The sequence below is a fragment of the Cibotium barometz genome, chromosome 2 (genome assembly GCF_041138505.1).
Source record: "Cibotium barometz isolate CiBa-2024 chromosome 2, ASM4113850v1, whole genome shotgun sequence".
Classification (NCBI taxonomy): domain Eukaryota; kingdom Viridiplantae; phylum Streptophyta; class Polypodiopsida; order Cyatheales; family Cibotiaceae; genus Cibotium; species Cibotium barometz.
In genome coordinates, this window is record NC_141047.1 from 15,625,085 (window position 1) to 15,652,143 (window position 27,059).

At 45.6% G+C, this 27,059-nt stretch overlaps 1 protein-coding gene across 1 annotated transcript in view; it reads right to left on the bottom strand.

Moving 5' to 3' along the window:
* Positions 1 to 11,538: 11,538 nt before the first annotated feature.
* The window catches only part of LOC147640706 (NEP1-interacting protein-like 2), a 36,363-nt gene continuing 20,842 nt past the window's right edge, over positions 11,539 to 27,059 (bottom strand). Inside the window, exons 4-5 of the mRNA XM_086814378.1 lie at positions 12,187 to 12,360; positions 11,539 to 11,922 (exon numbers count right to left, since the gene is read on the bottom strand). Of these exons, the coding sequence (XP_086670504.1) occupies positions 11,788 to 11,922; positions 12,187 to 12,360 (309 nt within the window). The 3' untranslated portion in view covers positions 11,539 to 11,787. The remainder of the gene's footprint in view (positions 11,923 to 12,186; positions 12,361 to 27,059) is intronic.

Consider the following 27,059-nt stretch of genomic DNA (forward strand, 5'->3'; position numbering starts at 1 on the left):
TGTGGGGCCTATCCCCCTTGGCGTTAGTTGCCTCTAGGTTTGGTTTGTCGACCCAAGTTTCATAGGACATCAAGTTATGACTTGAACCAATCAGTGCAATGCTTCTTGTTTGACCACCTGTTGTAGAGATTTGTACACTTAGGCGTAAATGTTCAATATCCATGTCATCATCTTCTAGCAATGTAAGCAAAGCCATGTTTATATGCACGGTTTTTCCTTGGAGTCTCTGTTTCATTTTGGCTTCCGCTTGAGCTTATTTGATTTTCTCTTGTTTGAGTTATATCTTTTGTGTCAAGAGATGCTCTTGTGCGAGCATTTCTTGTGTCAGGGGCCCGTAATATTTTTCAACTTACTCCCATTGATGTACCCCTCCATTTCTCGCAATGTCCATTTGTTCGCTACACAAATCATGGGGTTTTTAAGTATTAACATTTCTATCAGAAATAATCCCTTGGTTGGAAAGGTGTTTGTTATGCTTGCAAGGACAATGGAAGAAGAGATGATATTAGGCAAGCTGTGGATTTGCGCCTCCAATTGTATCATCCATTGGGAGAAAAGGGAAGTGCAGCTCACCCAAGGCCATGAATCCATGATATTTCCATTATGGAATCCCTTGAAGAAAGAAAACAAGGCCATCAAATGTGACATGGAGACGCCAACAACAAGAAAAGCAAGAGATCCCAGGGTAAAGGCATCATCCTCCAACAAATCTCACCACTCAAAAGGGCTACAACAGGGGCACTCTATGTCCACAATGAGGAAATAGTGGATTCTAAAGTCACAGCTCCATGCCCAAGGCTATTATGATAGTGTCGACACCTCAAAAGTGTCACAATAGCACAACAAGGATACATGCAAGGGCCAAGGCAGAAAATCTTTCAAAAGGAATAAGCAACATAGACAAGCCCCAACACCGTCAAGAATTTAAAAGCGGTGAGTGAGAAAAGACATACTTAATGCCCAAGGATACTATAAAGGAACCTCATGAGTATCGATATCAAAGAACAAAAGGAACTCAAGTGAAGGTCTTACCTCAGAAGGCAAAAAAGAGCAATCAAGAAGACCAAGCTATATCTTGTGTCCAAGGTTAGTTTGGAAAAAGAAATCAATTCAACCAAATGGACAGAGAAGTGCCACACTTGTAGTGCCAACATCACTACCCAGATAAAATAAGTTGAGCAAAACCCTAGACAAAGGCAAAACAAAAGTGGAACCACAAGCATAAGAAAAACAACAAATTTAAGAAGGTTTCGTAGATGTTCTCCTCCAGTGGATGGAAAACAAACTAAGGAATTCTCGTTTTCGAACTAAAGCGTCTCCAACAGATACCAACGAGTTCTAAGGTTAAAACTTGGTTCCCTTGGAAATAAGAAGCCAAGGGGAGGGTGCAAACAAAGAACTACTTGGTGCACACGACTTCAATTTTCAAAGGGTAGAGTTTGAGGGTTAAGTATTCCATGCCGTGAAATGCCTCAACCATCTCACGTCGTGAAACAGGTTCATACATTTCACGAGTTGAGTATCTCCTCCTCAACATGCATATTCTTTTCATTTGGATTGATTGAGCATATAGGACCATTTAGGGTATCTCCAATTGCATAAATAAAGGAAAGTAATTTAGTCGTCCGCTTAGCAGCATTTCACGTCGTGAAACACTACACGCCATTTCATGTCGTGAAACTCTACCAACCATTTAACGTTGTGAAATTCTAGGGATTTCACATCGTGAAACGGCCAGCCAGGTCCAACGAGTACATTTTTGCCATGTGGCACAAATCAAGAGGGCCGCCATGCCAAGCGCTGCTGTGGTGGGCCATAAAAACAAAAAGTTTCCTTTTTTCTTCACTTTGCTTCATCATCTTCCGAGTTCTACACTCTCCACTAAGAGTATCACATGCACTCCATCATCATTGTCTCCATCCAACAGTTCAAGATTTTCTTTCTTCTTCAGGTAGGGGCTCAATCGCTCTTACAACTTAATCATTCATTGATTCTTATCAATTCATTCTTTCACATTGATAATTCATGAATGGTTGAGTCAAATCACTTCCCATTCTACATTTTTATTAAACATATTATTTTGCAATCATCTCTTGCACATTGCGACAATATGTCAGTCTCCAAGCAAAAACACTATGGCTTGAGATTCAAAGGGACCAAAGCACACCAGGAGAAGGTGCCGGAATAAGCACAACTGTAAGCTAAACTGCAAGAAGGGCAAGTGGTCCTAAAACACACCAAGGAGTTGATGAAGGAAGTGGCAAAAGGTGCAAAGCAAGAGAAGAAAGATGAAAAACCAAAACAGATGAGAGGCAACATAAAACAGGTGGAAGTAGAAGCCAAGCGCCTGGAGAGGAAGAAGTGGCAAAAGACATTACATCATACCAAGCCACCCTAAAAGAACAAGAAAGAATCATATTATCAGAGTAGCTACCCTCGGCCAACAGAGGCCCCAACATCTATAATCCAAACACCCCCTTCTAGCCCAACAACCTTGGTGTTCAAAAACGTATCACCCTTACATGACATAGTGCTCTCGGATCTACCCCCTTCAGTCGAAATGGGTGAGCAACAACAATAAGAGGAGCAGACACAAAAAAAGGATGGTGAGGGTAAGGAAATCGAGGATGTAACTTCAGCACATCAAGAGTCGCATCAAGAAGAACAAGAGAAGGAGGCTGACAAGCGTAAAAGGCAAGAAGAAAGTCCTAGCCCCCCCAGCAAGCAAAGGAGACTGGAGTTCGAAAGCATTTAGGGAGCAGGGTGATTCTTAGAACATTTAAACACACCCAAGGATGCAGGGACCAGCTACTCCAAGTACAGTTTCAAGAAACAGACAACTCAACTTCTACCAGCACAAATGTGTGGTCGCAAGAACAAAGAGTGTGGCGCTACCACCTCATGACCACGCATTTTTGTTGCACGACCAACATGTAAAATTTATAAGATTAATTCTAAGAACGAAACATTTCTAGAGAGAGAGAACCCTAAACATCCCCTTACTCTTAAAATTTGAGAACATTCTAATCGAGAAAAAAGGTGTGTCCTTAATCATTCACCTTTCTTGCATAAGGATTATTATGGTCAAATTGAGAGGATCTAATAGGATAGCCAAGAATTAGGACATTGTGAAATGAGGCCCTAAGTGAGTTGTTCTACCCTTAGTATAATGTTGTTGCCTTGTTAGAGGGGTAGGGGTCTCACAAGTAAGGCTATTGAAATGGTGCACCCCCATAAGGAGGTGATACAAAATAGAAAATTGGATATTGAAGAACCAATTCGAGAGCTAATTTGAGAACGAGAAGAGGAGAAAGAACTTAGATCCAATTGTGGGAGGGTCAAGAAATGACTCATAAACATGATGTTTGAAACAAGGGAATGAATAATTAATTAATCTCCTAATAATGGGCTCTTAAGTAAGATCCTAATAATTAAGTAAGCTCTTAATAATGGGCTCTTAATTAAGCACCTAATGATGGGCTCTTCTCTTGTGCAAAAGAGAGCTAAAATCCTTAATTTTGTGAGTTTTGTGTGTTGGTCACACAGACCATTAGTTTAGAACCTATGCCTAACTTGTATGAGTGTTAGTGCCAGCTCTTGTGCTTCACTCAGTTGCATGACCAATTTCTCTCCAAGAAGCCATCTTCTTCCTCCTTCCTCCTCTACCCAAGAGGGGGGCCTTGTTTCCAATACCACCTCTACCCACAAGGGGCAGCAAGGGAAGAGGAACAAAAACCCAAGTAATCTAGGCAAACCCCAAGGCAACAACACTGACCCCAAAAACCGTTGCCTCGACACCCACTCCTACTGACATAATATTCCCAAAAAGAATAGATACTACACTCATTGCCAGATGTCTAGACATGTTAATGATGAGTGTGGCATTAAAGCCAGGGAAAATAGAGGTAACAACCCCAAAACCAACAACTCAAATTGCCAAAACAACCACGGTGGCAGCAATGCCCCAAATTGGCGGTCGAGAGGGGGTAATACTCTAGTACCTACTCTGTAGGGTCCCTCACCAAGGAACCAGCAACAAGGCACTGGTACAAATTGGCCTAGATCTTCTCAGTGTGGGGAACTATTGGTCAAGTCGCTAAAGTTCCACCCCCCATTCAGTATCCTTTGCCACCTCGGAAGGGATATCTGATTGGTCTTCTCTTACACCACAAACCAGCCCCATGGCCAATGTCGCTCAGGACACATCTGAGTTAGACTTTGGCCACTCTTCCGAAAAGGAAGAAGAATGATGAGTGTCGCATTAAAGCCAGGGAAAATAGAGGTAACCCAAAAACCAACAACTCAAATTGCCAAAACAACCAGGGTGGCAGCAATGCCCCAAATTGGCGGTCGAGAGGGGGTAATACTCTAGTACCTACTCTGTAGGGTCCCTCACCAGGGAACCAGCAACAAGGCACTGGTAGAAATTGGCCTAGATCTTCTCAGTGGTGGTCAAGTCGCTAAAGTTCCACCCCCCATTCAGTATCCTTTGCCACCTCGGAAGAGATATCTAATTGGTCTTCTCTTACACCACATCCCAGCCTCATGGCCAATGTCGCTCAGGACACATCTGAGTTAGACTTTGGCCACTCTTCCAAAAGGAAGAAGAAACAACGGGCTAGATGAGGCAGTCAGCGTGTGGAAGCTTCTGCCCTCATTCAGATCTGTTAGCTACCTAATGATCCACCTGTGCTCATCATCGAATCCCACCCAACTCTTCCATGTGGCCATCCGGTCACTTGGATAGTTGACAATGGAGATACACACCATATGGCAGGCAATGCCGACATTTTCATCTCTCAACATCCTGCTAAGGATGAAGTTTGATGTGGAAACAGCACACTGATGCCTATCAAATCTATTGGCACCGTCTTATTTGACACAAACACGAGCCCCAACCAGGCAACCTTGGACAATGTCTATCTTGTTACTAACTTGGGCCTCAACTTACTTTTTGTATCCCAGTTGACCCAACTCGATCGTGCAGTTTACTTCAACAAGCGAGTTGTCAAGGTGATTGATGAGACTACCGGTCTTGTTGTTGCTCGAGGTCAAGCACATAAGGATGGCTTATACCGGATGTCTACTTTTTTATCTGAGCCATCTTCCGAGGGTTCTGAGTTTCACATCGGGTTCATGCCTATGTGACCAGAGCTCCTCGGACACTGAATGAATATGGCACTATCGCTATGGTCGCCTACCCTATGACACGCTATATGAGTTGTCTAGGACCAATTGTTTGAAGGCATACCCCACCTCAAATTGACCAAGGATGGCTGCCAACCATGTCAAATGGGTAAGAAGTATCGTACACCACTCCCACATCATGCTACTCATCGTGCTCAGGGTATTCTCAAATGAGTAAGCAGTATCGTACACCCCTCCCACATCATGCCACTCATCGTACTCAGGGTATTCTCAAGTTGATTCACTTTGACTTGAGTGGGAAATCCCCAACCCCCTCCTTGAGCGGGTCTGTCTACTACATGCTGATTGTAGATGACTATTTGAGGTACACGTGGGTGTATTTCCTGAAGCATAAATTGGATGCCTTCCAATACTTTACCACATGGGTTTGGTTAGTCACTAACCAAATGGGTGTCTTGATTGGGATTGCTCGTAGTGAGAATGGTGGTGAGTTTATCTCCCATCAATTTTTTGAGTTCTTGCAAGAGCATGGCATTCAACGCCAGCTCACCTCCACCAATTCCCCCTCACAAAATGGAGTGGGCGAGCGCAAAAACCAAACCATTATGGATATGGCATGATCCATGCTCTTTGAAGTAGAGTTGCCTGAATGCCTTTGGTCGGAATCATTCAACACTAAGATGTACCTCCTAAATTGTTTCCCCAAAGTTGTCCCTCACAGGACCCCGTTTAAGGCATTTTATGGTGAAAAACTAACTATTTTCCATCTCCATGTCTTTGGGTGTCATGCTTACACACACACTCCCAATGACACGAGGGGCAAGCTTGAGCCAAGGAGTGAGTTGCTCATTTTTTAGGGATACTCCTCTGAATCAAAGGCTTACAAATTTTTTGATCCAAGATCGAACAAAGTCTTCGTTCATCAAGACACTGTCTTTTATGAGTGGGACTTACTTCGCCTTCCACTACCCATACCACCCACTCAAGATTCTCCAACTGTGCCACATGAAACCCAATCAGTCGACTATTACTCTGCCACTTGAGGAGCCTCCCTCTTCCCGACAACCACCCACTGACCCTTTACCCCACTGCGGGATTCAGGCATGTTTCCTTGCAATACCCCCTTGGACAGTCCTCATCGGTCCACCAGGCTCAATCCTCATGCCTCATTTGCCTCTATGTTTTCAACAGAGTATGCAGTACATGATCAGCCAACATCGTGGAAAGAGGCAATCACATAGCCAACCTGGAAGCAGGCTATGGATTTCCCTATCTAGCGGGTACCTATATGTTTGGACTTCATACACGGACTTTGACTGGGTCGGTGATATCGATTCTCCCAGCGTTCTCATGGTGGTTATTTGTACTCACTTGGATCTGGCCATTTCTCTTGGTCTAGCAAAAAGCAGGATACCGTTGTTGCAGGTTCTTCAGCTGAGGCCAAGTATTGGGCCCTTTATGACGCCACCACACTGAGGCTATTTATCTCCGTCGGCTTCTTAAGGAGATGCACGTTCCATGGACACCGCTTCTACCATCTTCGTCGATAGAGAATTGCCCTTGCTGGCAATCCTATTTTTTCTAATCGTACCAAGCATGTTGGTGTCCATTTTCATTTTACCAAGGGACAGGTTGAGCTTGGTACCATCAGGCTTCAGTACATTCTCACGACAGACAACCATGTCGACATCCTTACAAAGTCTGTCAACCAGCCCATCCTCGAGCATCTTCATCATGAGCGGATCAACATTGATCCTCCACCATCACCCTCAACATCTTGAGAGGGGGACCATCCTCACCATTTTGATTATTTTTCATTGTTGTAAAGGGCACATGAGTCGGTGAAAACCCACTACATAGCACTTACCATCTTGCATTCCCTTTGCATAGCATTCTATTTTTTGTGTTTTGGGTGCATGTATGAATGAAAACCCAACTGGGCATTCATGCTTGTGAAAACCCTTGAATTGTGGAATTGATCCAGTACAACCCAAACTCAAAAGACTCTACAAAAGACGAAGAACAGATGATCTACACCCGCAACAACCAAAGCCCAATGCTTTGTCATGTTTCTCTTCACCCAATTACCATCTCCTTCATCTTCTCTCATGGTCCCCTTTTGGGTTGAGAGGGGGGGTGTGAAAATATGCCCAAAAAGGCATTTGCCCTACCCAAAAAGGGCATTTTATGTGACATTTTTTGTCTCGTGTTGCTTGCTTACCGACAACCTTTCTCTAGGCCCAGACTAGCAGCCCTTCCACACAACACTCTTAATTCAGCAAAAGACACAACATATAAATCAACGAAGACCAAAATCAGCAAGCCGATGCTACCACTGCACAGCCGCCTCAATTATCAACATATTGATCATCATCATTTGTCATCAGCCCATCCGCTACACATAACAGGAGCCCGGCTACATACAGCTACACCTTCATCATCGCATGTGCAAGCAGCATTTCTACCCATACCCGTCGTTCTCGCTACTCCTGCACGTAGCCCAAGTGTCACCATCGAGAGCCCTTGACCCCTACGTTTCTGCTGCCCACTACAGCTACTACCTCGGAGAGGAGAGCCACCGCAGTCATCGACACACGAGCCTTTGTCACCGATCGTGCTTCAGTTCCGACCTTGTCTTTGCTTCTTCGTTGGTCTACTACTCAGAGTCACCTCACATCTGAGGGCCTCTTAAACTGGATTTCATTCGCCATTATACATACACTCGCTCATCCATTCCATATTGTGTTGATTTGCCATGATCTCTCGCACATCTGGTCCTTTTGTCCTTTCGCCCTCACAGGTAGTACTTCATGTCTTTCCATCGCATCTGGTCCTGATTAAGATGGTTGGATTCAAGATAATTCCTCCAACTGCGTCTAGCCACACTAGGGATCTTTAACCTACCAAGAGCCATTTTACTCCTATCATTGTACGATATCCAAATACTCATCTACGGTCCGTCCAGCTTAATACTACCTCACAGAGGTTGTTGTCTTCACCTCGAAAGGGACCTGGCTAGGATCTGTGGAGCGCTTTCTTAACATCTTTATACAAGGGCTCTACTTCATGTACAACATTATGAGCTCGATGCCCACACCTCACGATTATTTTGAAATAAAAGACTCTTCTTAATTACTTTGACAACAATCACTTAATAAGAAAATATGTCTTTTATTTCTTCAAAAAAAATTACATGGCTAGGAAAATTCTCAATCCTAGGATCCAAAAACATGAAAAGGCTACACTGGGATACAATTAAACAAACTTTCTACAAGGAAGATACAAAATCATATGATTTAGTATCGCTAATTACTTATCTAGAATGAAAAGACTTCTATCGTAAATTTTGAATTCCTTTACAAACTCTAGACTTTCCATAAGCATGGCCAAGCTTAGATTTGAAGCATAGAACGGAAGATAGCTATGTCTATTATTATAATAAATTTTTCTTCTTCTTCATCTCATTGATGTGATGTCATATAAATAAAGACTAATAAGACTGTCCAAATTAAAAATTCTCAACATACTGAGATAAAAATTCAGAGCCGTCACTCTGTCTCACTAGATAGATGCTCAAAAGTAAGTCAGATCGCTTATTCTCCCAAGGAAGAAGATAAGTTCTGGTTCTGGGCTATACTGCATTTTTAATTTTTACACAACATTATTCAAAATAGAAGACAAGATTTAAACAAAAAAATAAGATAACGTATATTTTAGTCCAATGACTAGAACTAGTGGCTGGGGACTATTTTAAAGTTTTATCCAGCCTAGTGTGAAAACTAGTCACTTGTATATAATTCATTTTTGACATTGAGCAATACACATTCATTCCCTTACAAAAGAGTACTTGTGAGCGCTCCTTCTCCTCCCAACCCTCTTGCTTGTGTTCTATTAAAAAACTTACATGCTTGATGGATGCTTGCTAGATAGGTTTGTTTGTAGGCTTATCCCTCTCATTAACATCATCTCCACCTAACTTTTGTGATGTAAGTGCAGATCTTTGGGTTGGATAATGGAGGCAAGCCAGTGAGGTCAAGAAAATTTTGAGACGCTCGAATTTGGGCATTGTCGGCTTATTATTTCATCATGTGGGATGCATGTCTTTTATTCCATTTTGGGCAGCGTCCATATGAGAGAGAACCACCTTCTTGTGTCCATCTAGGCAAAGGTAGATCTTTCTTCACCCCCTTATTAAAGAAGCATTCTGGTGTGACAACAGAGTGAGGCAAATGAGTTAGTGTACCCACATGAGAAGTTGCATTACAACTCTACGACAAAGTAGCAAATCGCACATATGATTCATCAAGGCTAATGTAAGCTTTTGACTTAAACACCCACATAGTCTTTCTCCTAGATGTGAAACACCCATAGGCCTTTCAAGCTTGAGTCTCTAGTTGGTGAACCTATTTGCGTAAACCTAGAAAGCCCCATGTGTAGTGTGGAGGTGTAGATACTAGTGCTATCCTACTATCCGAGCCGCTATCGTTGTCTCCCAAGAAATCAAAAAGTGCCTTAGACTATTTCTTGAGCCTCAAAAATATGATGGACACATGTGGACAAAGAAAGCAACATCCAATATCATGGGATGTGTAGGAGCAGTCACATTACATTAGCCATCTATAATGCATGGATAGAACAATGGTTTAGACAATGACACTTGTTTTAGGGGATGCATAAAAAAGATGTGTGAATAATGGAAAGGCAATTTTTCGTTACTGCAAAGGTTGCCACTTGCAAGCCAAATTATGGTTGTTTAGTGTATTATGTCATGCCTACTGATGACTAATGATATACATTGGAAAGCATGACCATGGGGTACATGCTAAAAGGAAGCTCTTAGAGAACAAAGGAATGTTGGAATGAGTGGTAACAGTTGACAGGAGTGTTGGTCCAAGAGAAGTGCAGACGTTGGTTATAACTTCAGTAGTACATTAAGGTGACGATGTCTTGGAGCTTAGTGAAAAGGAATCCAGTAGCATAATGTTCACAGAACTAGTGGTGAGTGTAACTACATACCTATCTCATTGGTAGTAGTCTATGGATTTGTATTTGAGTTTGAGTTCACATGCTTGTCGACAAGTCCTACAATGTGATGAGTTGCACATGCTCATCAACAATGTGATCATGCAAACGCAAGGACCTCTTAATCTTGAAGAGGGACTACACTTATGACTCCTTCCATGTAAGCATATTTCCTCCTCAAGGAAGTGAATATGACCATTGCTTTGTCTAAGATGTCAACTAAACGACATGCATCGGTATTCGGGGGGCGACCTCGTCAATAGGAAAAGGCATTCAAAAAATGGTGATTTAAGATCTTGGGTGCACTTTGACCACACCAGGTGCACCCTAGATTGGGTCATAATGGCATGCCATTTATATGATCCAAGGTGACAAAGTTCACAACCTCCTCTTCATCATTGTGAATGCATTTGAACAACAAAGGGTAATAACGTTGTTTCATTACCAGCTTGTCCTTACAATTACAACTTGTGAGATGAAGGAAGAGGACAAGTCTTCCCACAAGCGAACTGTCTAAATCAAGTTATAGCCACACATGGATTTGAGAATGTCAACATCTTTGGGTAAGCAAATTAGAATGCTACCAGAGACATTTCCAAAACAAAGGCCTTGAAATGAAGGGACAAGAGTGTTCTTGCATGTTCCACTGGGCACAAAGTTTAGACGAACATATGAAGAAGTAGGGATGAGACTGTTCTTGCATGTTCCACTAGGCACAAAGTTCAATCGAACATACGATAAAAGTATAGTAAAAAGCCATCCCAAGGCATGCACAAGACCATGTGTGAAAAGTGACGCATTGAACCAACCAAAAAAACAACATTAACTCAAGGCCAATTGTCTAGTAGCAATGTAAGTGATTTAGACATTCCGACCATGTAAGAGTTATCAAGCAATAGTGGCAATGTAAGAGATTCAAACATTCCGATCATGCACGCTTGTATGGAGAAGCATGCATTGCCTGAGGTAATGTGATGATTTTGGTAAGTCATAGAACTGCATCATTCTAAAACAAAGTTTCAAACGTGATTGCCTTCGACATGTGATGTGATCTCAAGAAGACACAAAAGTCGGGCAATGATAATGACTGACAAATATAGAACCTCACCTACACCATTTATTCATGATTGATCATTCTTAAACCCATCAAAGTTCAGTTAACCCAAATTTATTAAAATGCTCGAGTTTAGGACATGTACCTGTATTTTACCAAAAGTAAACATAGTATTTATTGTGATATCAAACAATTATATTATCCAAAATTGTGAAAATGGTTCGCACCACACGATAACATGACTTAAAGCAATTAACTACCTACTCTTTTGTGGAGTCCCAATAAGAAAGCATTTTCACCATCTTGAGAAAAAGTAGCCCAAAAAAACATAGCATTGCATTCATAAATACAGAACACTAAGCATCTTCTAATACAAAGTGACATTGTGGCTGGAGGAGTATAATTTCCAGATTTCCTTTGAAAGCTATACAAATGCTTTATCAGTCAAAAATAATGAAGACTGATTGAAGCTCCAAAAAGACATGGCCGCAAGGAAACCCAAATATGTACAGAAGGGAGCGCCCATGCCACGAAGTAAGGACACTAAAAAGATGATGGAATTTTCAAAATTTTCCTCGAATATCTTGTCTACATACAGGACATGAACCGTGTCGTACAAGCCATTTATCAACACACGACATATGAAACACATGCTGGCACAATGGTAAGCTCCTTGCAGTTTCCCCTTGCAGCAATTCCTGCACATAGTAGAAATTTTATCAGGTGTACTAGTGTGGTTTCAAAACCCTGGTTGAAAATATCATCAATACCACATGGAAAGCCTAGTACCTTTTCAATACTTATATCAACAAATACACATCCGCACGTGGGCGTGCAGCTGGAACTGGGAGTGCACGCGTAGGGCGTGGGCGTGGGCGTGGGCGTGGGCGTGGGCGTGGGCGTGGGCAAATTTAGATTTAAAATCCATAAAATTAAAAACAATTTAACATAATCCAGCTAACCTGTAAACAAATGGTACAGCAAATACTGTCTCCAGAAGAATCAATCTTGTTATCTTTTGTGACTGTGTACCGAGGTAGCTTCTCAATATGTGCCCCTGAAGCCCCTTTAACCACACCTTCCCCAGGTCCAAACATCTCGTACAGGTCCTCATAGCTCATTTCAGCTATATTAACCTGCCAAAACAGGTGGCAAAAACTTTTAGCAAAACAAAGAAAGAAGGCAGGATACGAATTTCAGCAAACATTCAGTAATACAGGTTTCCCACATTTGAGCCCCATGGACAACTGCGCACATGTGAAGAAGCATTCACTTACACAGTGAAAAGGAGGTGTAAAAGGAGGTGTGGCAGCACCTCGTATCATAGTGGTCAATCTTGTGAACAATCATTTGTAACTTGTGCTTGTGTTCACAAGGGGGACAAATTTTTCTTTGCTTAATTTTTCCGATACTCTCTTTAAAAATTATGTGTGCTTTTACAAATTAATTGTGTAGATCAATTGAGAAGAAGAGAGCATGGCATTCTATCCGTCTTCCTTAACAACACAGATATAAACATGGAGGAGACCATCAAAAGCTTTGGCTATGTAAATGAACAAGTTAATGATATTCTTTGACCCAAGTAAATGACTAAGAGCTGATAGTGAAATGACTAGGTAATAATAATGCCTGTTGTGCGTGTAGGAAATGGTCCTTGTAATACTTGCCGACCATGGAGCACTTACTTAATGGAGGAGTACTGATAGTCTTTCCAGTTTAGGAGAGGAAGCTGTGGATGCCCTCTTCTTGCTCAAAGATATGAGGGAAGTGTGTGCAGATGTAGTCATGGGCAGGGCATGCTAGCAAAGAGTGCTGCTGTGTCTGGCGAGTCCCTACGGCCCCAAGCCAGCGTCTAGCCTTGCGTCTGAGGTGATGAGAGCCCAGGTGAAAGGCAGCCATTGTAGGAACAGCGTACCGTAGCACTGGCTCTCTCAATTAGTTGGTCCCCCGCACTCTTCGCAAAACATTAAAAAGGGCTGATTAGTGAGGTGTGATTAACATACTTGGACCTATTCCACAACATTTCTTTTGTAAAAAAGGCTGATTAGTGAGGTGTGATTAACATGCTTGGACCTATTCTGCCTTTCCCACTTGGTTAGGCATTATTTCTGAAGGAAAAAAATAGTATTACCTGCAGGTCTCCAGAAGAATAGGGCTTCCCATTGAGTAAAACCAATGCTTGTTATCTAACAAACACCCTTAGTTACAAGGTTTTACTCTTAATAATCTTTTCAGGCCTCATGCAATCTCTGCGAGTCTTGAGCGCACATGGGTATGCCTGAAGTTTCTGAATGCATGCAACCAGCCTTTCAATTCCAAGGACCTTGATGGGTTAAAGCTCCTTGTGTGTGTGTGTGTGTGTGTGTGTGTGTGTGTGTGTGTGTGTGTGTGAGAGAGAGAGAGAGAGAGAGAGAGGAGGTAAAGCTTTCCGCCGCTTCCACATGTGGTCAGAACAACCCTGCAACTTACCCCACTGACTGCGGAGTGTATGGATGATGTCGAGCCAAAGGCTCCTAATGGACTCCCCAAGCGGAGTGTGGGTTACCCTCAATGGCTTTGCTGCATCTAGCTCTCCATATGTGCCAAGCTGCAATGCTACTACAAATCTCCCATCTCTAACATGAGCCCGGTCTCCAGTGGTCAGTACATGGGGCCGTGACTAGTATTGCAGAAATGCGGAGGTGAGAGAGAGTCCCCCACCATCCTCCTCATAAGCCCTAACACCCTCAGCCTCTGTGGCCCAAGCGACAGTGTCCCAAGTAATGATACGGGTCGAGGTCCTGTCAATTGTGAAGATGCGGAGAATTGGCTACCAAACCTACTGAGCCTTCAGACAATCCCACAGACTGTGTCACTGAGACTCCTAAGGGTGGCCGCACCTCGGGCAAGCTATTGGTCAACCACCGATGGCCAGCCACATGACAACCGCCAAGCTCCTGTGTGCCACCAGCCAAAGAAAGAGGGTGATCTTTTGAGGCCGAGAACTATCCCAGAGCCTCTTCCAAAATATCGTGAGAAAACGTTGGGAAAGGCCCTGTGACTACCAATGTACTGCTGCTACCACGGTGCCATCAATCTCTGGCATTTGAATCTTACGGCCCAACCTCACTATGTATGCGAAAAAGGGGGCATCCAAAGTCTCCTCCCGATTAGCAGGATCACGCCAAGTCCAGTCTCTCAGTCCCACTGGAGGCACGTGAGGTCGGCTCTCCCAAATCCATAGCTGCCAGAGTCTCTCCCTGGCCACCTTGACCGTCGAGGGGTCCATGTGCCACTCATGTGCCTGAAATCCAATCACCCTCACCCTCTGTAAGTTACAACCACTGAAATCTTCCAAGGGAGGCTCTAATCTCTCTAATCTGCCATGGGGACCAATAGAAAAAGTGAGCAAACCACAACCCTCATCCGCCCCATGGACTGCCAATAGAATATCATGCCTAGTAAACACTCCTAGCCACTGTGGGTGGGTCGGGTCTGGGATAGGTGTCAGCCACTACTAAGGAATAGGAGAGTCGATGACTCGATGTCGAGGTTGAGTCTATCTCTATCCACGATCCCTGCCAAGCCTCTCTCTTGAACCTCCGGGGGAAGCTGCCTCTGTGCTAGTCAATCTCCAATAGCTCTCACATGGAGCGGGTCTGAAACAATGGCTCCATCCTGGCCACGCAACTTGCGAATACCATCTCTTCACCTGTGGGGGTCTGCTATCTCAAAGAAGTTTCCGTGACTATCGCCGGCCTAGGTCCAAAAGGAAGCTCTAGCATGGTACTTGTACGTGGACCCTCCTCTCCTCGATTAATCCGATCTCCGTGTGGGCAAGCAGCAAGCTGATTCTCAATCCACGGGCTATCAGGGAAACTCTCTTGAAGCCATTGAAGAGAAGCAAGACACCTCCTTAGGCTCCTCTATTGCTCACGAAATCCCTCTAATCTGCTCTGTGGTGCCTCCTGCAAAAATCTGTTGATCTCACCTAGGCCCACATCCAAGGTGCACGCGACAAAGCCTGAAATAAAATCCAGTCTCGCCCATATCTGCTCTACCCTGTAGCTACAGATCTCGGGGTCCTGCATGAGGACCTCCAGCATCCTAGTGCTCATGTGCTTGTCTTGTCCCCAGGGGTCCTCTAAGGATAGAACAACCAGAGCGTGATCAAAAAAAGTGGTAGATGTCGATCATGCCCCCACGGCCGCAAGCCCACTCATCCACACAACACCTGTCAAGTTGGGAGAGGTTGGGGCCATTGCTCCTCCTATCACACTGCAAGAATTGCAGGCTCCCGAGGTTGCGCCCCAACTCTGAGAGATGCCAAGGGTGCTGTCCCCTAAGTGCGAGAATCAACTCCTCCCATGTGAGTACTCCGCGCCAAAGACTTTAGTAGTGCCTCCTCCGAGTTTGTCCTCTACTGCCTCATTCATGTTAAAGTCTCCACCCATGTACCAAAAGTTAGCCTAAAGAAGGGCCTAACGAATTGTGCTCTGAAAGATGGCTCTACGTGCTGCGATGTTCAAGGCATAAACATTGAGGAAGCCCACACTGTCCTCTCCAATCATAATGGTAACCCATTGTGCTCACCCAGAGACTCTGTCACCTAAGCCTATCGCTGCCGGCAAGAGTTGCTTGCTAACAGAAATACAAACTCCTCCCTGCGTCCCCAAGGGGCCAAAAGAGGGAGACCAAAAAGTGTGGCTCCTACTTGGTAAAATCTTCTCGCAACAGTGGGTACGCCCCTCAGAAAGGTGGTGCTCTTGGAGGAAAAGAATGTCAATGGGTCCCCCAACTGTAGCTCTATGTGAATGGGAGAGTTAATTAGGGTTATTCATGTGGGAGACATACACAGAGAAACAAGGGAGAGAGAGAGAGAGAGAGAGAGAGAGAGAGAGTTGTGGGGATAAGTCAACTCAATAGCATTGAGTGTGTGACTCCCCTATCACACATGTATATTGCACTAGTACACATAGTGCACTTAGTACATTAAAAGTACTAAGTGTACTATGTACTATAACTTATGGGCTTGTACACACTATAAGGGTGGGCATAATGCCTTTACCCCAACAACCTCCCACTTAAAGGCAAAGTGCCCTTAAATGAAGGAAAAGAAAAATCAACATGTACATGATAATATACAAGGCCATATCAAGGCTGAAACTGGCCTCATCCAATGCCCATCAAGTGTCTGCAATGAGCAAACCGCTCCGGAGGCAAACTCTTTGTCAACAGATCAGCCAGGTTGTCATCCGTATGAATCTTAACAAGCTGAATTTGCTTGTTCTCTATCACCTCTCTGATGAAGTGATACTTCACATGCACATGCTTCATCTTTGCATGAAAGACAGGGTTCTTTGCCAACTGGATGGCACTCTGACTGTCACAATGCAACAATGGAATATCCCCTATATAACCCAAATCAACCACTAACCGAGATAGCCATAATGCCTCCTTGCAAGCCTCTGTGGCTGCAATATACTCGGCCTCTGTAGTAGATAAGGCTGTGCACTTCTGCATCCTAGATATCCATGACACAGCACCTCCTGTGAATGTAAACACATAACCGGTAGTAGCCTTCCGGTTATCTGGATGACCGGCATAATCCGAATCCGTGTAACCATGCACTAATGCATCCTGTTTGCCAAAGCAAATGCACATATCCTGTGTGCCCTTCAGGTATCTCATGACACCTTTCACTGCTTCCCAATGCTTCTTGCCAGGGTTGGCCATGTATCTAGAAACCACTCCTTGTGCAGAGAATCCATCTCTGACTTCATGGCACGCTCCCAAAGAGCCTTGTCTGCCCTCTGTAAAGCCTCCTTATAACATGAGGGCTCCCCACAGTCAGTGAGCATCAAGTAGTCAACCCCTGGAACAAACCTGTCAGGGGCTCTGGAGGGTCTTGTGGACCTCCGTACCCAATGACCATCATTTGCAGGTTGCTGTCCAGCCTGCATATCACCTATTGGTGGCTCCTGTTCCATGCCATAAGGCTGAAAAATCATGCCCGGTATCTCCTCTAACTGTGGTATATCCATAGGGATATCTTCTGCCATCTCTGGCTGTCCATTTGGCCCATTTTCAGCACCATTTAAGGGCTGGTTTTGCTGCTGTAATGGCTGATTTACAGCCCTTGGTTGTTGTCCATGATGTCCATCATCATCAAAGATGACTCTGCCAGGCTCCTGTTGCCTTGCAGGCTCCTTATACATGCATGTTTCATCAAAAATGACATCATTGCTGCGTATAATCTTTCTATTCACGGGATCCCAAAGTCTATATCCCATTTCACCTCTGTCACCATATCCTAGGAATATGCATTTGTGAGACTTAGGATCAAGTTTGGTGCGCATTTCCCTACATATGTGCACGTACGTAACGCAACCAAACACTCTCAAGTGCTTGTATGACAGAGGCTTCCCTGTCCATACTTCCTCCGGCACTTTCCCACCAAGCCTCGTATTAGGTGACCTGTTTATAAGATGAACGGCTGTCATAACAGCTTCAGCCCAAAAACCATGAGGTAACGCAGCATGTGACAACATAGAACGGACCTTCTCCTGAATGGTCCTGTTCATCCTCTCTGCTGTCCCGTTTTGTGGAGGATCATAAGGAGTAGAGAGCTCCCTCTTGATGCCTTTAGCATCACAAAAGTCCTGAAACTGTTTGGACATATACTCTCCACCATTGTCGGAACGCAAAGCCTTCAATGTTTTGCCAGTTTGATTCTCAACAAGAGCAACAAACTTCTCAAACACTAAGAATGTATTACTCTTCAAACGAAGAGGATAAACCCACACCTTGCGTGTGGCATCATCTATAAAAGACACAAAGTATTTTGCCCCTCCCAAAGAAAGCTGAGGCATCTCACATACATCTGTATGCACAAGCTCTAACTGAGCATCTTTCTGTCCAAGAGCTTTCTTGTGGGGGCACTGGAGTTGCCTGCCATATATACAATGCTCACAAAACTGAAAACTTGAAAACTTTAGAGAAGGCAAGTAACCAAAACGAGACAATTGCTCCATTCCTTTGACACTCATGTGTCCCAACCGGCTATGCCACATAGAGATTTCCGGCAGCTCGGTTGCATTTACATTAGAATGGTGACAAACACCTGCATGCATGAAGTAAAGAGTGTCCACCTTAGAGCCTCTGGCAACAACCAGTGAGCCCTTACTAATCTTCCACTTTCCACGACCAAATGTGGTAACATAATCAGCATCATCAAGCTGTCCAGTAGAAAGCAGGTTCTTCTTGATCTCAGGCACATGCCTGACATCATGGAGCATAAGCTGTGAGCCATCTGAAAACACAAGCCTCACATCACCTCTGCCAAGAATCTTGCATGCATGATTATCACCCAAATAAACGACTCCTTCATTGCCAGCAGTATACCTGACAAACAAGTTTCTGCAACCTGTGACATGAAAGGAGGCACCTGAATCAATGATCCATGAGTGCATACCATGACCATCTCCTGTAAGAAGTGAACGGGTATCAAGTGAAGACGTGAATAGGACCTCATCCTCTCTGTCACCTGCATGTGACACATTGATTTCTTCAATCTTGACTCCACTTTTGCCCTTTGGCTTTACATCTTTGGCTTCATCTTTGTCTTTGTCTTTGCCTTTTCCCTTTTCCTTTTGATCATTTTTCCATTTGTAGCATTGCTTTTTGATGTGTCCCTTCTTGCCACAATAATGGCATTCCAAGTCCTTTTTGGAGCGAGACTTGCTCCTTCCCCGTTCTTGGCTTTTACCCCTTTGCTGGGATCTCCCACGTGCATTCATTGCATTGGACTTTCCAACAGAGTTGTTTGTCCTGTTCATCTCCTCTTGAAGGAGCGCACCCTCAACATCTGCATATGACAGCATAGCATTCGAATTGCTAGTGGCTGTCCTGAATGTGTCCCAACTCTCTGGCAAAGTGCATAAGAGAAAAGTGGCTTTGAACTCATCGTCCATTGCCAACTTTTGATTAATGACCTGGCTGACAATACCATTAAACTCATTTAGATGGGCTGTCATAGACGCCCCTTCCTTCATTTGAAGACCTATGAGTTTCTTCAACCAATACACTTTGCTTGAGGCACTTTGCTGGGCATACAAGTCCTGCAATCTCTGCCACATTCGCCAAGCTGTCTTCTCTTCACGAATGCTGAAAAGTAAAGAGTCTGACACAGACAACATGATAGTAGATCTTGCCAGCTCATCCATATCTTCCCACTCTTCAGCAGTAAGAGAAGCGGGCTTTACACCCCTTTCTTTGATAGGCTTGTGCTCCTTCTTCTGGAGCAACACATTATAGCACTGGGTTTGCCAAATATCATAGTTATGTGAGCCTTCAAGCTTCTTGATGTGAAGCAATGAAGAGCTCTCACCTGTGGTTGCCATAGCAATATGCAACCTGTCAATGCCTGACTCCCTGCAAAATGTGCAAACACTGCACCAAAAGCACACAAAGTGCTCACAGTTGTTCTCCCAAAGTTTATCTCCCACTGCGGAAGCACGAATGCAACTTTTCTCCCACTGTATGTGATGAAATCACCAAAATCTGGTTGCTGCAGATTTAGGACAGCACCTTAAATGTGCTCTGTTCCCCTTCCAAAGTACTGTACAACAATACCAAGTGCTCACCAATGATGTACCAAACCTGTACTGGCAAGTACAGCAGCTGAAATTGAACCTTTTCCTCACTCAAATCAGTGTACAGCCATGCCAAAACTTGCACAAAGCTGTGCCAAATCTGTACCAGCAGGTACAGTAGCAATAAATGCTCTCCTGGCTGTCCAAATGAGTGAAAATCAGACTTTTACAGTCCCGAACACTGCATACAACAGTCCCGAACAGAAATTGGGCAAAAGCCCCTTGACTGCAAGCTGATTTCTGAGGATTCAAGGCATAAAAGTCTTGCCTGCTGCTTTGCCAAGCTTAACAAGCATAAAATCTTAAAAAGCCCCTTGATTTAAGATCAATTTCTGATCATACATGGTACATTAGCGCACATGAAGGCATCCAGAGTCTTCACAGTGCTTCCCCCTGGCCACATATACATCCCGTACATAAAAGCCCCTTGATTTACAGGCACATTGAGTGCTTGTCAGGCATCAACACATTATCCACAGCATCAAATGCGATTGCCTGCATGCAAATCAATTCAATCGGCACAAAAGCCCCTTGATTTGCACTGCAATTTGCTGCAATTTTGCCCGAATGTGCGATTTCTCACATCATACAGCATGTATGAATGCTTAATTGCACAATTACATCAAACGCCCCAAATTTTGACATCCAATTTCCTGCAAATTGATCCTGATTGTGACCGATGTCACCCAATTTTGCCAATTTTGCCAATTTTGAGCAATTCGGCACCTGTACGGTCCTACTCAATTGATTGAATTGATAAGGAAAATCCCAAAATTGCAGGCAAATACCTCTTAATTTTTGAATTTCTCTGAGATTTGCAGGCTGAATTTCTTTGTGTTGATGCTGTTGCAGAAGGGGGGTGATGAATTTGGTGCTGCTATTGCAGAAATGGTCGCAGAGCGCTGTGGCGTGGTTGGTGGCGGAGAAACCGTTGGCTGAAGAGAAGCAAGACTCGCATGCGCTTATCCACCCAATGCGTTGTTGCCTTCGCCGTTTCTGCCTGGCTGTTGGCTGCCTGCGCTAGGCAGCCTGGGCTTCGCTGGTACACGCACCACAGCTGCTCCTCGCTCGCCTGTCTCGCCTTCGCGCTAACCTGTAGCCTGCGTGAGTGCTTTGCTCATGCCTTTTGTGTTCGCCTGAGTTCGCCTCGTAGCCAGCCGTCGACCAAAGCCTTACTGCCTTCGCCTAGTGGCCAGCGCTTCTACACGCTTCCCCACATTCACACAGCCTTACGCTCTGCTACGTGCGAATGGGTACGCCGCTGCACTCCTTCTTCGCTCGCCTGCCTGCGACCTTCTACGCCATCGCTCCCAGCTGCCCAGTCACGGGCTGCTCTCTTTGGCTGACTGAAGGTGAGCTCCCTCGCTCACGCCTCTCTGTACCTGCCGTTTTTGCTTCATCACCATCGGCTGTCGCCCGTCTACGCCCTCTGCCTACACTCTACGCCTTGTGTGGGCTGACCCGATTTCGCCCAGCCACTCGTCGTATCCACACGTCTCCCGTGCACACTGAATTAATTACAGATGCTAATAGAAGAAGAAACCCCTACGAGCCAGCGATTCATGAGCGAGTGGGCTAATGGCAAAGCTCCACGAAGAAGCCAGCGATGCAGCACTTGAGAACAAAACCCTAAAACCAGGGCTCTGATACCAGTTGAATGGGAGAGTTAATTGGGAGACATACACAGAGAAACAAGGGAGAGAGAGAGAGAGAGAGAGTTGTGGGGATAAGTCAACTCAATAGCATTGAGTATGTGACTCCCCTATCACACATGTATATTGCACTAGTACACATAGTGCACTTAGTACATTAAAAGTACTAAGTGTACTATGTACTATAACTTATGGGCTTGTACACACTATAAGGGTGGGCATAATGCCTTTACCCCAACAGTGTGAAGCTCTCCTCTGAGGACGCCTCGCCTCTGAAAGCACTGAGGCTCCCCTAAACCCTGAATGTTCCATGAGACTAACCGCATATCAATCTCTCTGGGAGGCGGAACTATCGGAACTGCCCTCCACTCGAAGTGTCTTGGGCGTGGGTTTAGATGGGGAATAATCACAATCAGTCTTGGGACGAAGGTGCGCCAATCTTGTCCTCCATGTATCGGCACTCTGTGCAAGTGCGAGAGTAGGCATACTCCGAACTCCATCTATCACAATGGAGGTATCTGTAAGAGGAGGGGAGGGGTCCTACGACTGAGATATGAAGGAACACAAAGAGCAGCACCTCCAGGCTGGAGACCACCACCTCCCCATCCAGATGAAGTTAGAGTAAAGAAGAGATATGACAATTAACATTCTTCAAGTACATTAAATTATGGATAGACTAACAATTTACCTATAAGAAGGTATGCCAATCATGGCTCTTGAACCCAAACATTCGTTCTTCCTTATCTCCAAACAATAGGCCAAATGAAGTGCTAAGTCCAGTGGGTGTTCTAAATTTCTTGATGCCTTCCAAAATTTTTGCAAGCTCATTCTTAGAGAGTACCCAAGGGGTCTCTATGGCCTGAACCAGAGGTGGGTGAGCACGTTGGTGATGTGTAAATCATGAGGATGGTGTGAGAGCTCTATTGCTTGCCCCTAGATGGGGGCAGCCACGGACTCCAAATCCCACTGTCTCTGGGGCAGCACTCAAGGGAAAGGAGAAGATCATCGTGCCACAAACACCACACAAATCCGAATGGTAGCTATTGTCTCCTCAAAAAGTGTCTCTTCCGCCGGAAGACATCGAAAGCTACCTTCGCTTCGCTTCGCATCGGGCGCCGCTGGAGGGCGACGCCAATGCTCTGGAGAGGCAGAGGGAGAGGGGAGTGCAGGCTCAAAAGAAGAGGACGGGGCAGAGGGGACTGCTGCAAACAAAGTCAGAGGTAAGGATGGGGGAGGACGAGGAAGGGGGGGAGGAGGGGGAGGCGGAGGGGGGTGGGGGTGGGGGTGGGGGTGGGGTGGGGTGGGGTGGGGTGGGGTGGCGGAGAAGATGGAGATGGGAGCGGCTGGGAGTGATCCATCGTAGAGGGAGGGTGTTGGGAGGCACTCGCCGAGGGTTCAGTGGGATCAGCTGGCCTCATTGGAAACTGAGAACCAGAGGAGAAGTCTCGACGGGGCGGCGACCGCCAAACGGAAAGGGCCAGAGGGACTCTCGTAGTGACTGGAGGGGGCCCCTCGCCAACGGGTGAGTGCTGGGATAAATGCTTGAAATGGTTCTTTGACAGAACCAAATCCTCCTGTACTTTGCCAGTCTGGTGCGCGCGGCGGCGGCACTCAGCCCCGGTAGTCAGCATGCAAGCCAACAGTCCACCACTCCGGCAACAAAGTCATCTGTGGGTCGAGTCCTGGTGCTCAGCTCCCTGAGGGTCTGCCTCTCTCTCTACCCCCTAGTGAGGATCTGAATAGGGACTGGAAGAAAAGGGGAGGGAGGGGGGACCACTGGAGGCGGTCTCTTGGACTTGGCGCCGAGGGCAAGCTCTGGCAAGGTGGCCCATCTGCCTGCAAATGAAACACTGGCCAGGAGGGCTTGAGTACTCCACTAGCTGAATGATGGGGTCTCCGCGAAGGCAAGGAATAGACAGAAATGGGACACTGTTTCCGGCGAGAGAACACAAATGCGTAGTGCATAGGGATGGAATCTCCACTGCCTGTGCTAGGGACGAAGCAGCTCGAGGGAGGGGGGGGGGGAGAGAGAGAGAGAGAGAGAGAGAGAGAGAGAGAGAGAGAGATTCCATCACTCTCCCAATGGCTCCACCGATCACTGGGAGAAGAGGAAGGTATTCCTTCTTGAGGCCTGGGAAGCAGACCATCACGGGAAAGCCTGATACACCAGCTAGAGGGTCGGATGTAGGGTCGAAGCCATGCTACCACCGTGCAAAGAAGGCCTGGGATGAACGCAATGCAACGGGGCCCAATTGCATGACTCAATCTCAAGCTGCTAGCGAGTCGAACTCAACCTGATAGTAGCCACGCCCCAAAGGATGAATGTTTGTGATCTTTGCAGGTCCACCAAGGAGGCTACCCTCCAGAAGATCTCTGAGTTGTCCGCGCGCAGGGCAGCTACCGACAATCTTGCAAAGCAAAGTGGAGGCCTCTAGGGATGCAACAGTCATAGCGAGAAGCTGAAGGTCCGCTTCAGAGAAAGATAAGCAACCTACAGCAGCCTCGGTTGTGTTAGCACTTTCATCCCCAGATTCTGCTCTTTTATGGTGCCCATTTGGTCCCTTTTGCATGGCCCTTGCTTGTGGGCTGGCCACCCCTTTTTCTAGTATTTTTCTAGGATTTTCCCAGCCTTTCTGGCATTTTCGAGTCGGCCATATCCAGTCGGCCAATTTTGCAGCTCCAGTTGGCCAGCCTTCCAGTGGGTGCTAGCCTCTCTTCTCATTCAGTCTTGTACATATTTTGCTCCCTCACTTATGAGACTTGTAGTGTCTCTTGCTTGGGATTGTTTTGCTTCAGTATATTCAGCATAGTTTTCTCCATATCTCTCTGTCTCTTGCACTCTCTGTTCAGCACATTCTAGTGCCACTCTGCTTCCGCTCTGTGCACTCTTCCCATCTTCTGTCCTGACGAGGACAAGAGGTACTTCTCTGACGTTCTGTATATTCCAGATTTGGCTTTTAACCTTTTGTCAATGAGTGCTCTTACAGCTCAAGGTGCGGAGGTGATCTTTTCTCGTTATGAGATTACCATTCGTGATAAGGCGACTGGTAGCATCTTGGCTCAGGGAGCCCAAGATAGTGGTCTCTACAAGTTGACCGCTCTGCTTTCTTTTGGTGCTTCTTTTGCTCTTTGGCATGCTCGGTTTGGCCATTTGAGCTATCAGCTTCTGCAGCGAGCTTCGAAGGATGGGTTGGTTGAGGGATTACCGAACATCAAGGCTCCGTCTACTGCTTGTTCCTCTTGTTTACAAGGGAAGCAACACCGAGCCGCCTTTCCGAAGGAGGCGACACACAAATCTTCGACATCACTTGCTCTCATTCATGCAAACTTATGTGGTCCTATGAGTACCGCGTCTTTGAGTAAGGCGTTGTACATGCTCGTGATGGTGGATGATTTTACCAGATATACTTGGGTTTTCTTTCTGAAGACCAAGGATGAGACTTTTCAGCACTTCTGTGATTGGAGAGCTAAGGTGGAAAAAGAGATCGGTCACTCGGTCAAGGCTCTCAGGACCGATGGAGGGGGTGAGTTCACATCCCAGGAGTTTAAGCAATATTGCAAGACACATGGCATTCGGAGACAGCTTACTACATCATATACTCCATCACAGAATGGAGTTGCCGAGAGGAAGAATAGGACCATCATGGAGATGGCCCGTGCTATGCTTGAGCATTCTTTACTACCTCGACGTTTCTGGGCTGAGGCGCTTTCCACTGCTGTCTACATTCAGAACAGGTCTCCTACTACTGCTCTTCCCAATAAAACTCCATATGAGGCTTTCCATGGTGAGAAGCTCTCCGTTGTTCATTTCCGGATATTTGGGTGTACGGCGTATGTTCATGTGCCTAAGGAGCATCGCTCCAAGTTGGACTCAAAGTCTCAGCGCATGACTTTTCTCGGATACAGCACTGTGTCCAAGGCATATTGTCTTTATGATCCTCAGGCCGGTAAAGTTGTTGTGAGCCGTGATGTGGTGTTCGACGAGACTTCTACATCGTCAAAGGGGGGTGGTGAGCTTCTTCTTCCTTCACCTCCGTCTCCGCCTCCTTCTCCTCCTCCTCGTGCTCCCGCTGCTTCTGTTACACCTCCAGCTGAGGATACTCAGTCAGATGATGATGACCCTGCTCCTCCTCCGGCAAGTTCGAGCACATCTGTACCTGGTTGGTATTATCAGACAGTTCGTGATTCTGGGTTACGTGATCTTCCTTCTGCTGCTCCACCTGGTTCTCTTCAGCGTTCTTCCAGAATTACAAGGAAACAAATTCATGAGGGCAACATGTTTGTTAATTATGCTCTTATGTCTACTATCATTAATGGTCCTTCTGATCCCACTTCTGTAGACGAGGCTCTTTCACACGAGCCTTGGCGTCGTGCTATGCAAGCAGAGCTGGATGCTATCGAACGGAATGGCACTTGGATTTTGGTGCCTCGGCCACTGCAACGTAAGGTGCTTGGTGTGCGTTGGATCTTCAAATCAAAGTTCCGAGTTGATGGCAGCTTGGACAAGCACAAGGCGAGGTTGGTTGCCAAGGGTTATGCTCAGTGCCTTGGTGTTGACTTCGATGAGACCTTCGCTCCGACGGCCCAGATGACTACCATTTGCACCATTCTTGCACTTGCAGGACATCATAGATGGCCCGTTTTCCAAATGGACATCAAGTCAGCTTTCCTGAATGGAGAGCTTTCACAAGAGGTTTATATTGATCAGCCGCCAGGATTTGTTGTTCCGGGCAAACAGGATCATGTGTACCGGGCTGAAGAAGGCTTTATATGGTCTAAAGCAAGCTCCGCAGACTTGGTACCAACGGATTGATGAGTTCTTTCAGAAGCTCGGCCTACGCCGTTCTCACAAATTCAAACCTTTATATCCTCCTTGAGAGGGGGTTGATTGTTATCATTGTGGTCTATGTTGATGACCTCATCTTTACAGGTTCTTATTCTGTGCGGATCCGTTCTGTTATGGATGCTTTGGAGACAGAGTTTGAGATGACGGATCTTGGCCTCTTGCATTATTTTCTTGGCTTTGAGATTTGACAAACCTCGAAGGGCATTTTCTTCTCTCAGCAGAAATACACTCGGGAGATTCTCGACAGATTTCAAATGACTAGGTGCAAACCAGTATCTTCTCCTATGGATATTGGTGAGAAGCTTTCTTCACTTGATGCTTCTCCAGGGACTGATCAGGGACAGTATCAGGTTCTCGTCGGTTGTTTGGTATGGTTGACCTACTCCCGATTGGACATATGCTTCGCAGTCAGTTTATTGAGTTCCTTCTCATCCAAACCCCGTCAACAGCATTGGCGGTGTGCTCTCAGAGTTCTTCGGTACTTGCGTGGCACTCTGAATTTTGGCATCTTTTATGGCCAAGGACGCACTCTTGTTGGATGGTCTGACTCTGACTGGGCTGGAGATCCAGATACACGGCGTTCGACCACTAGTTGTGTTTTTTCACTTGGGTTTGGAGCCATTTCTTGGAGCAGTAAAAAGCTGGCGCTTTTCTCTACCAAGGCGGAGTACCGTGCAGTTTGTTATGCTGCATGTGAGGCGATA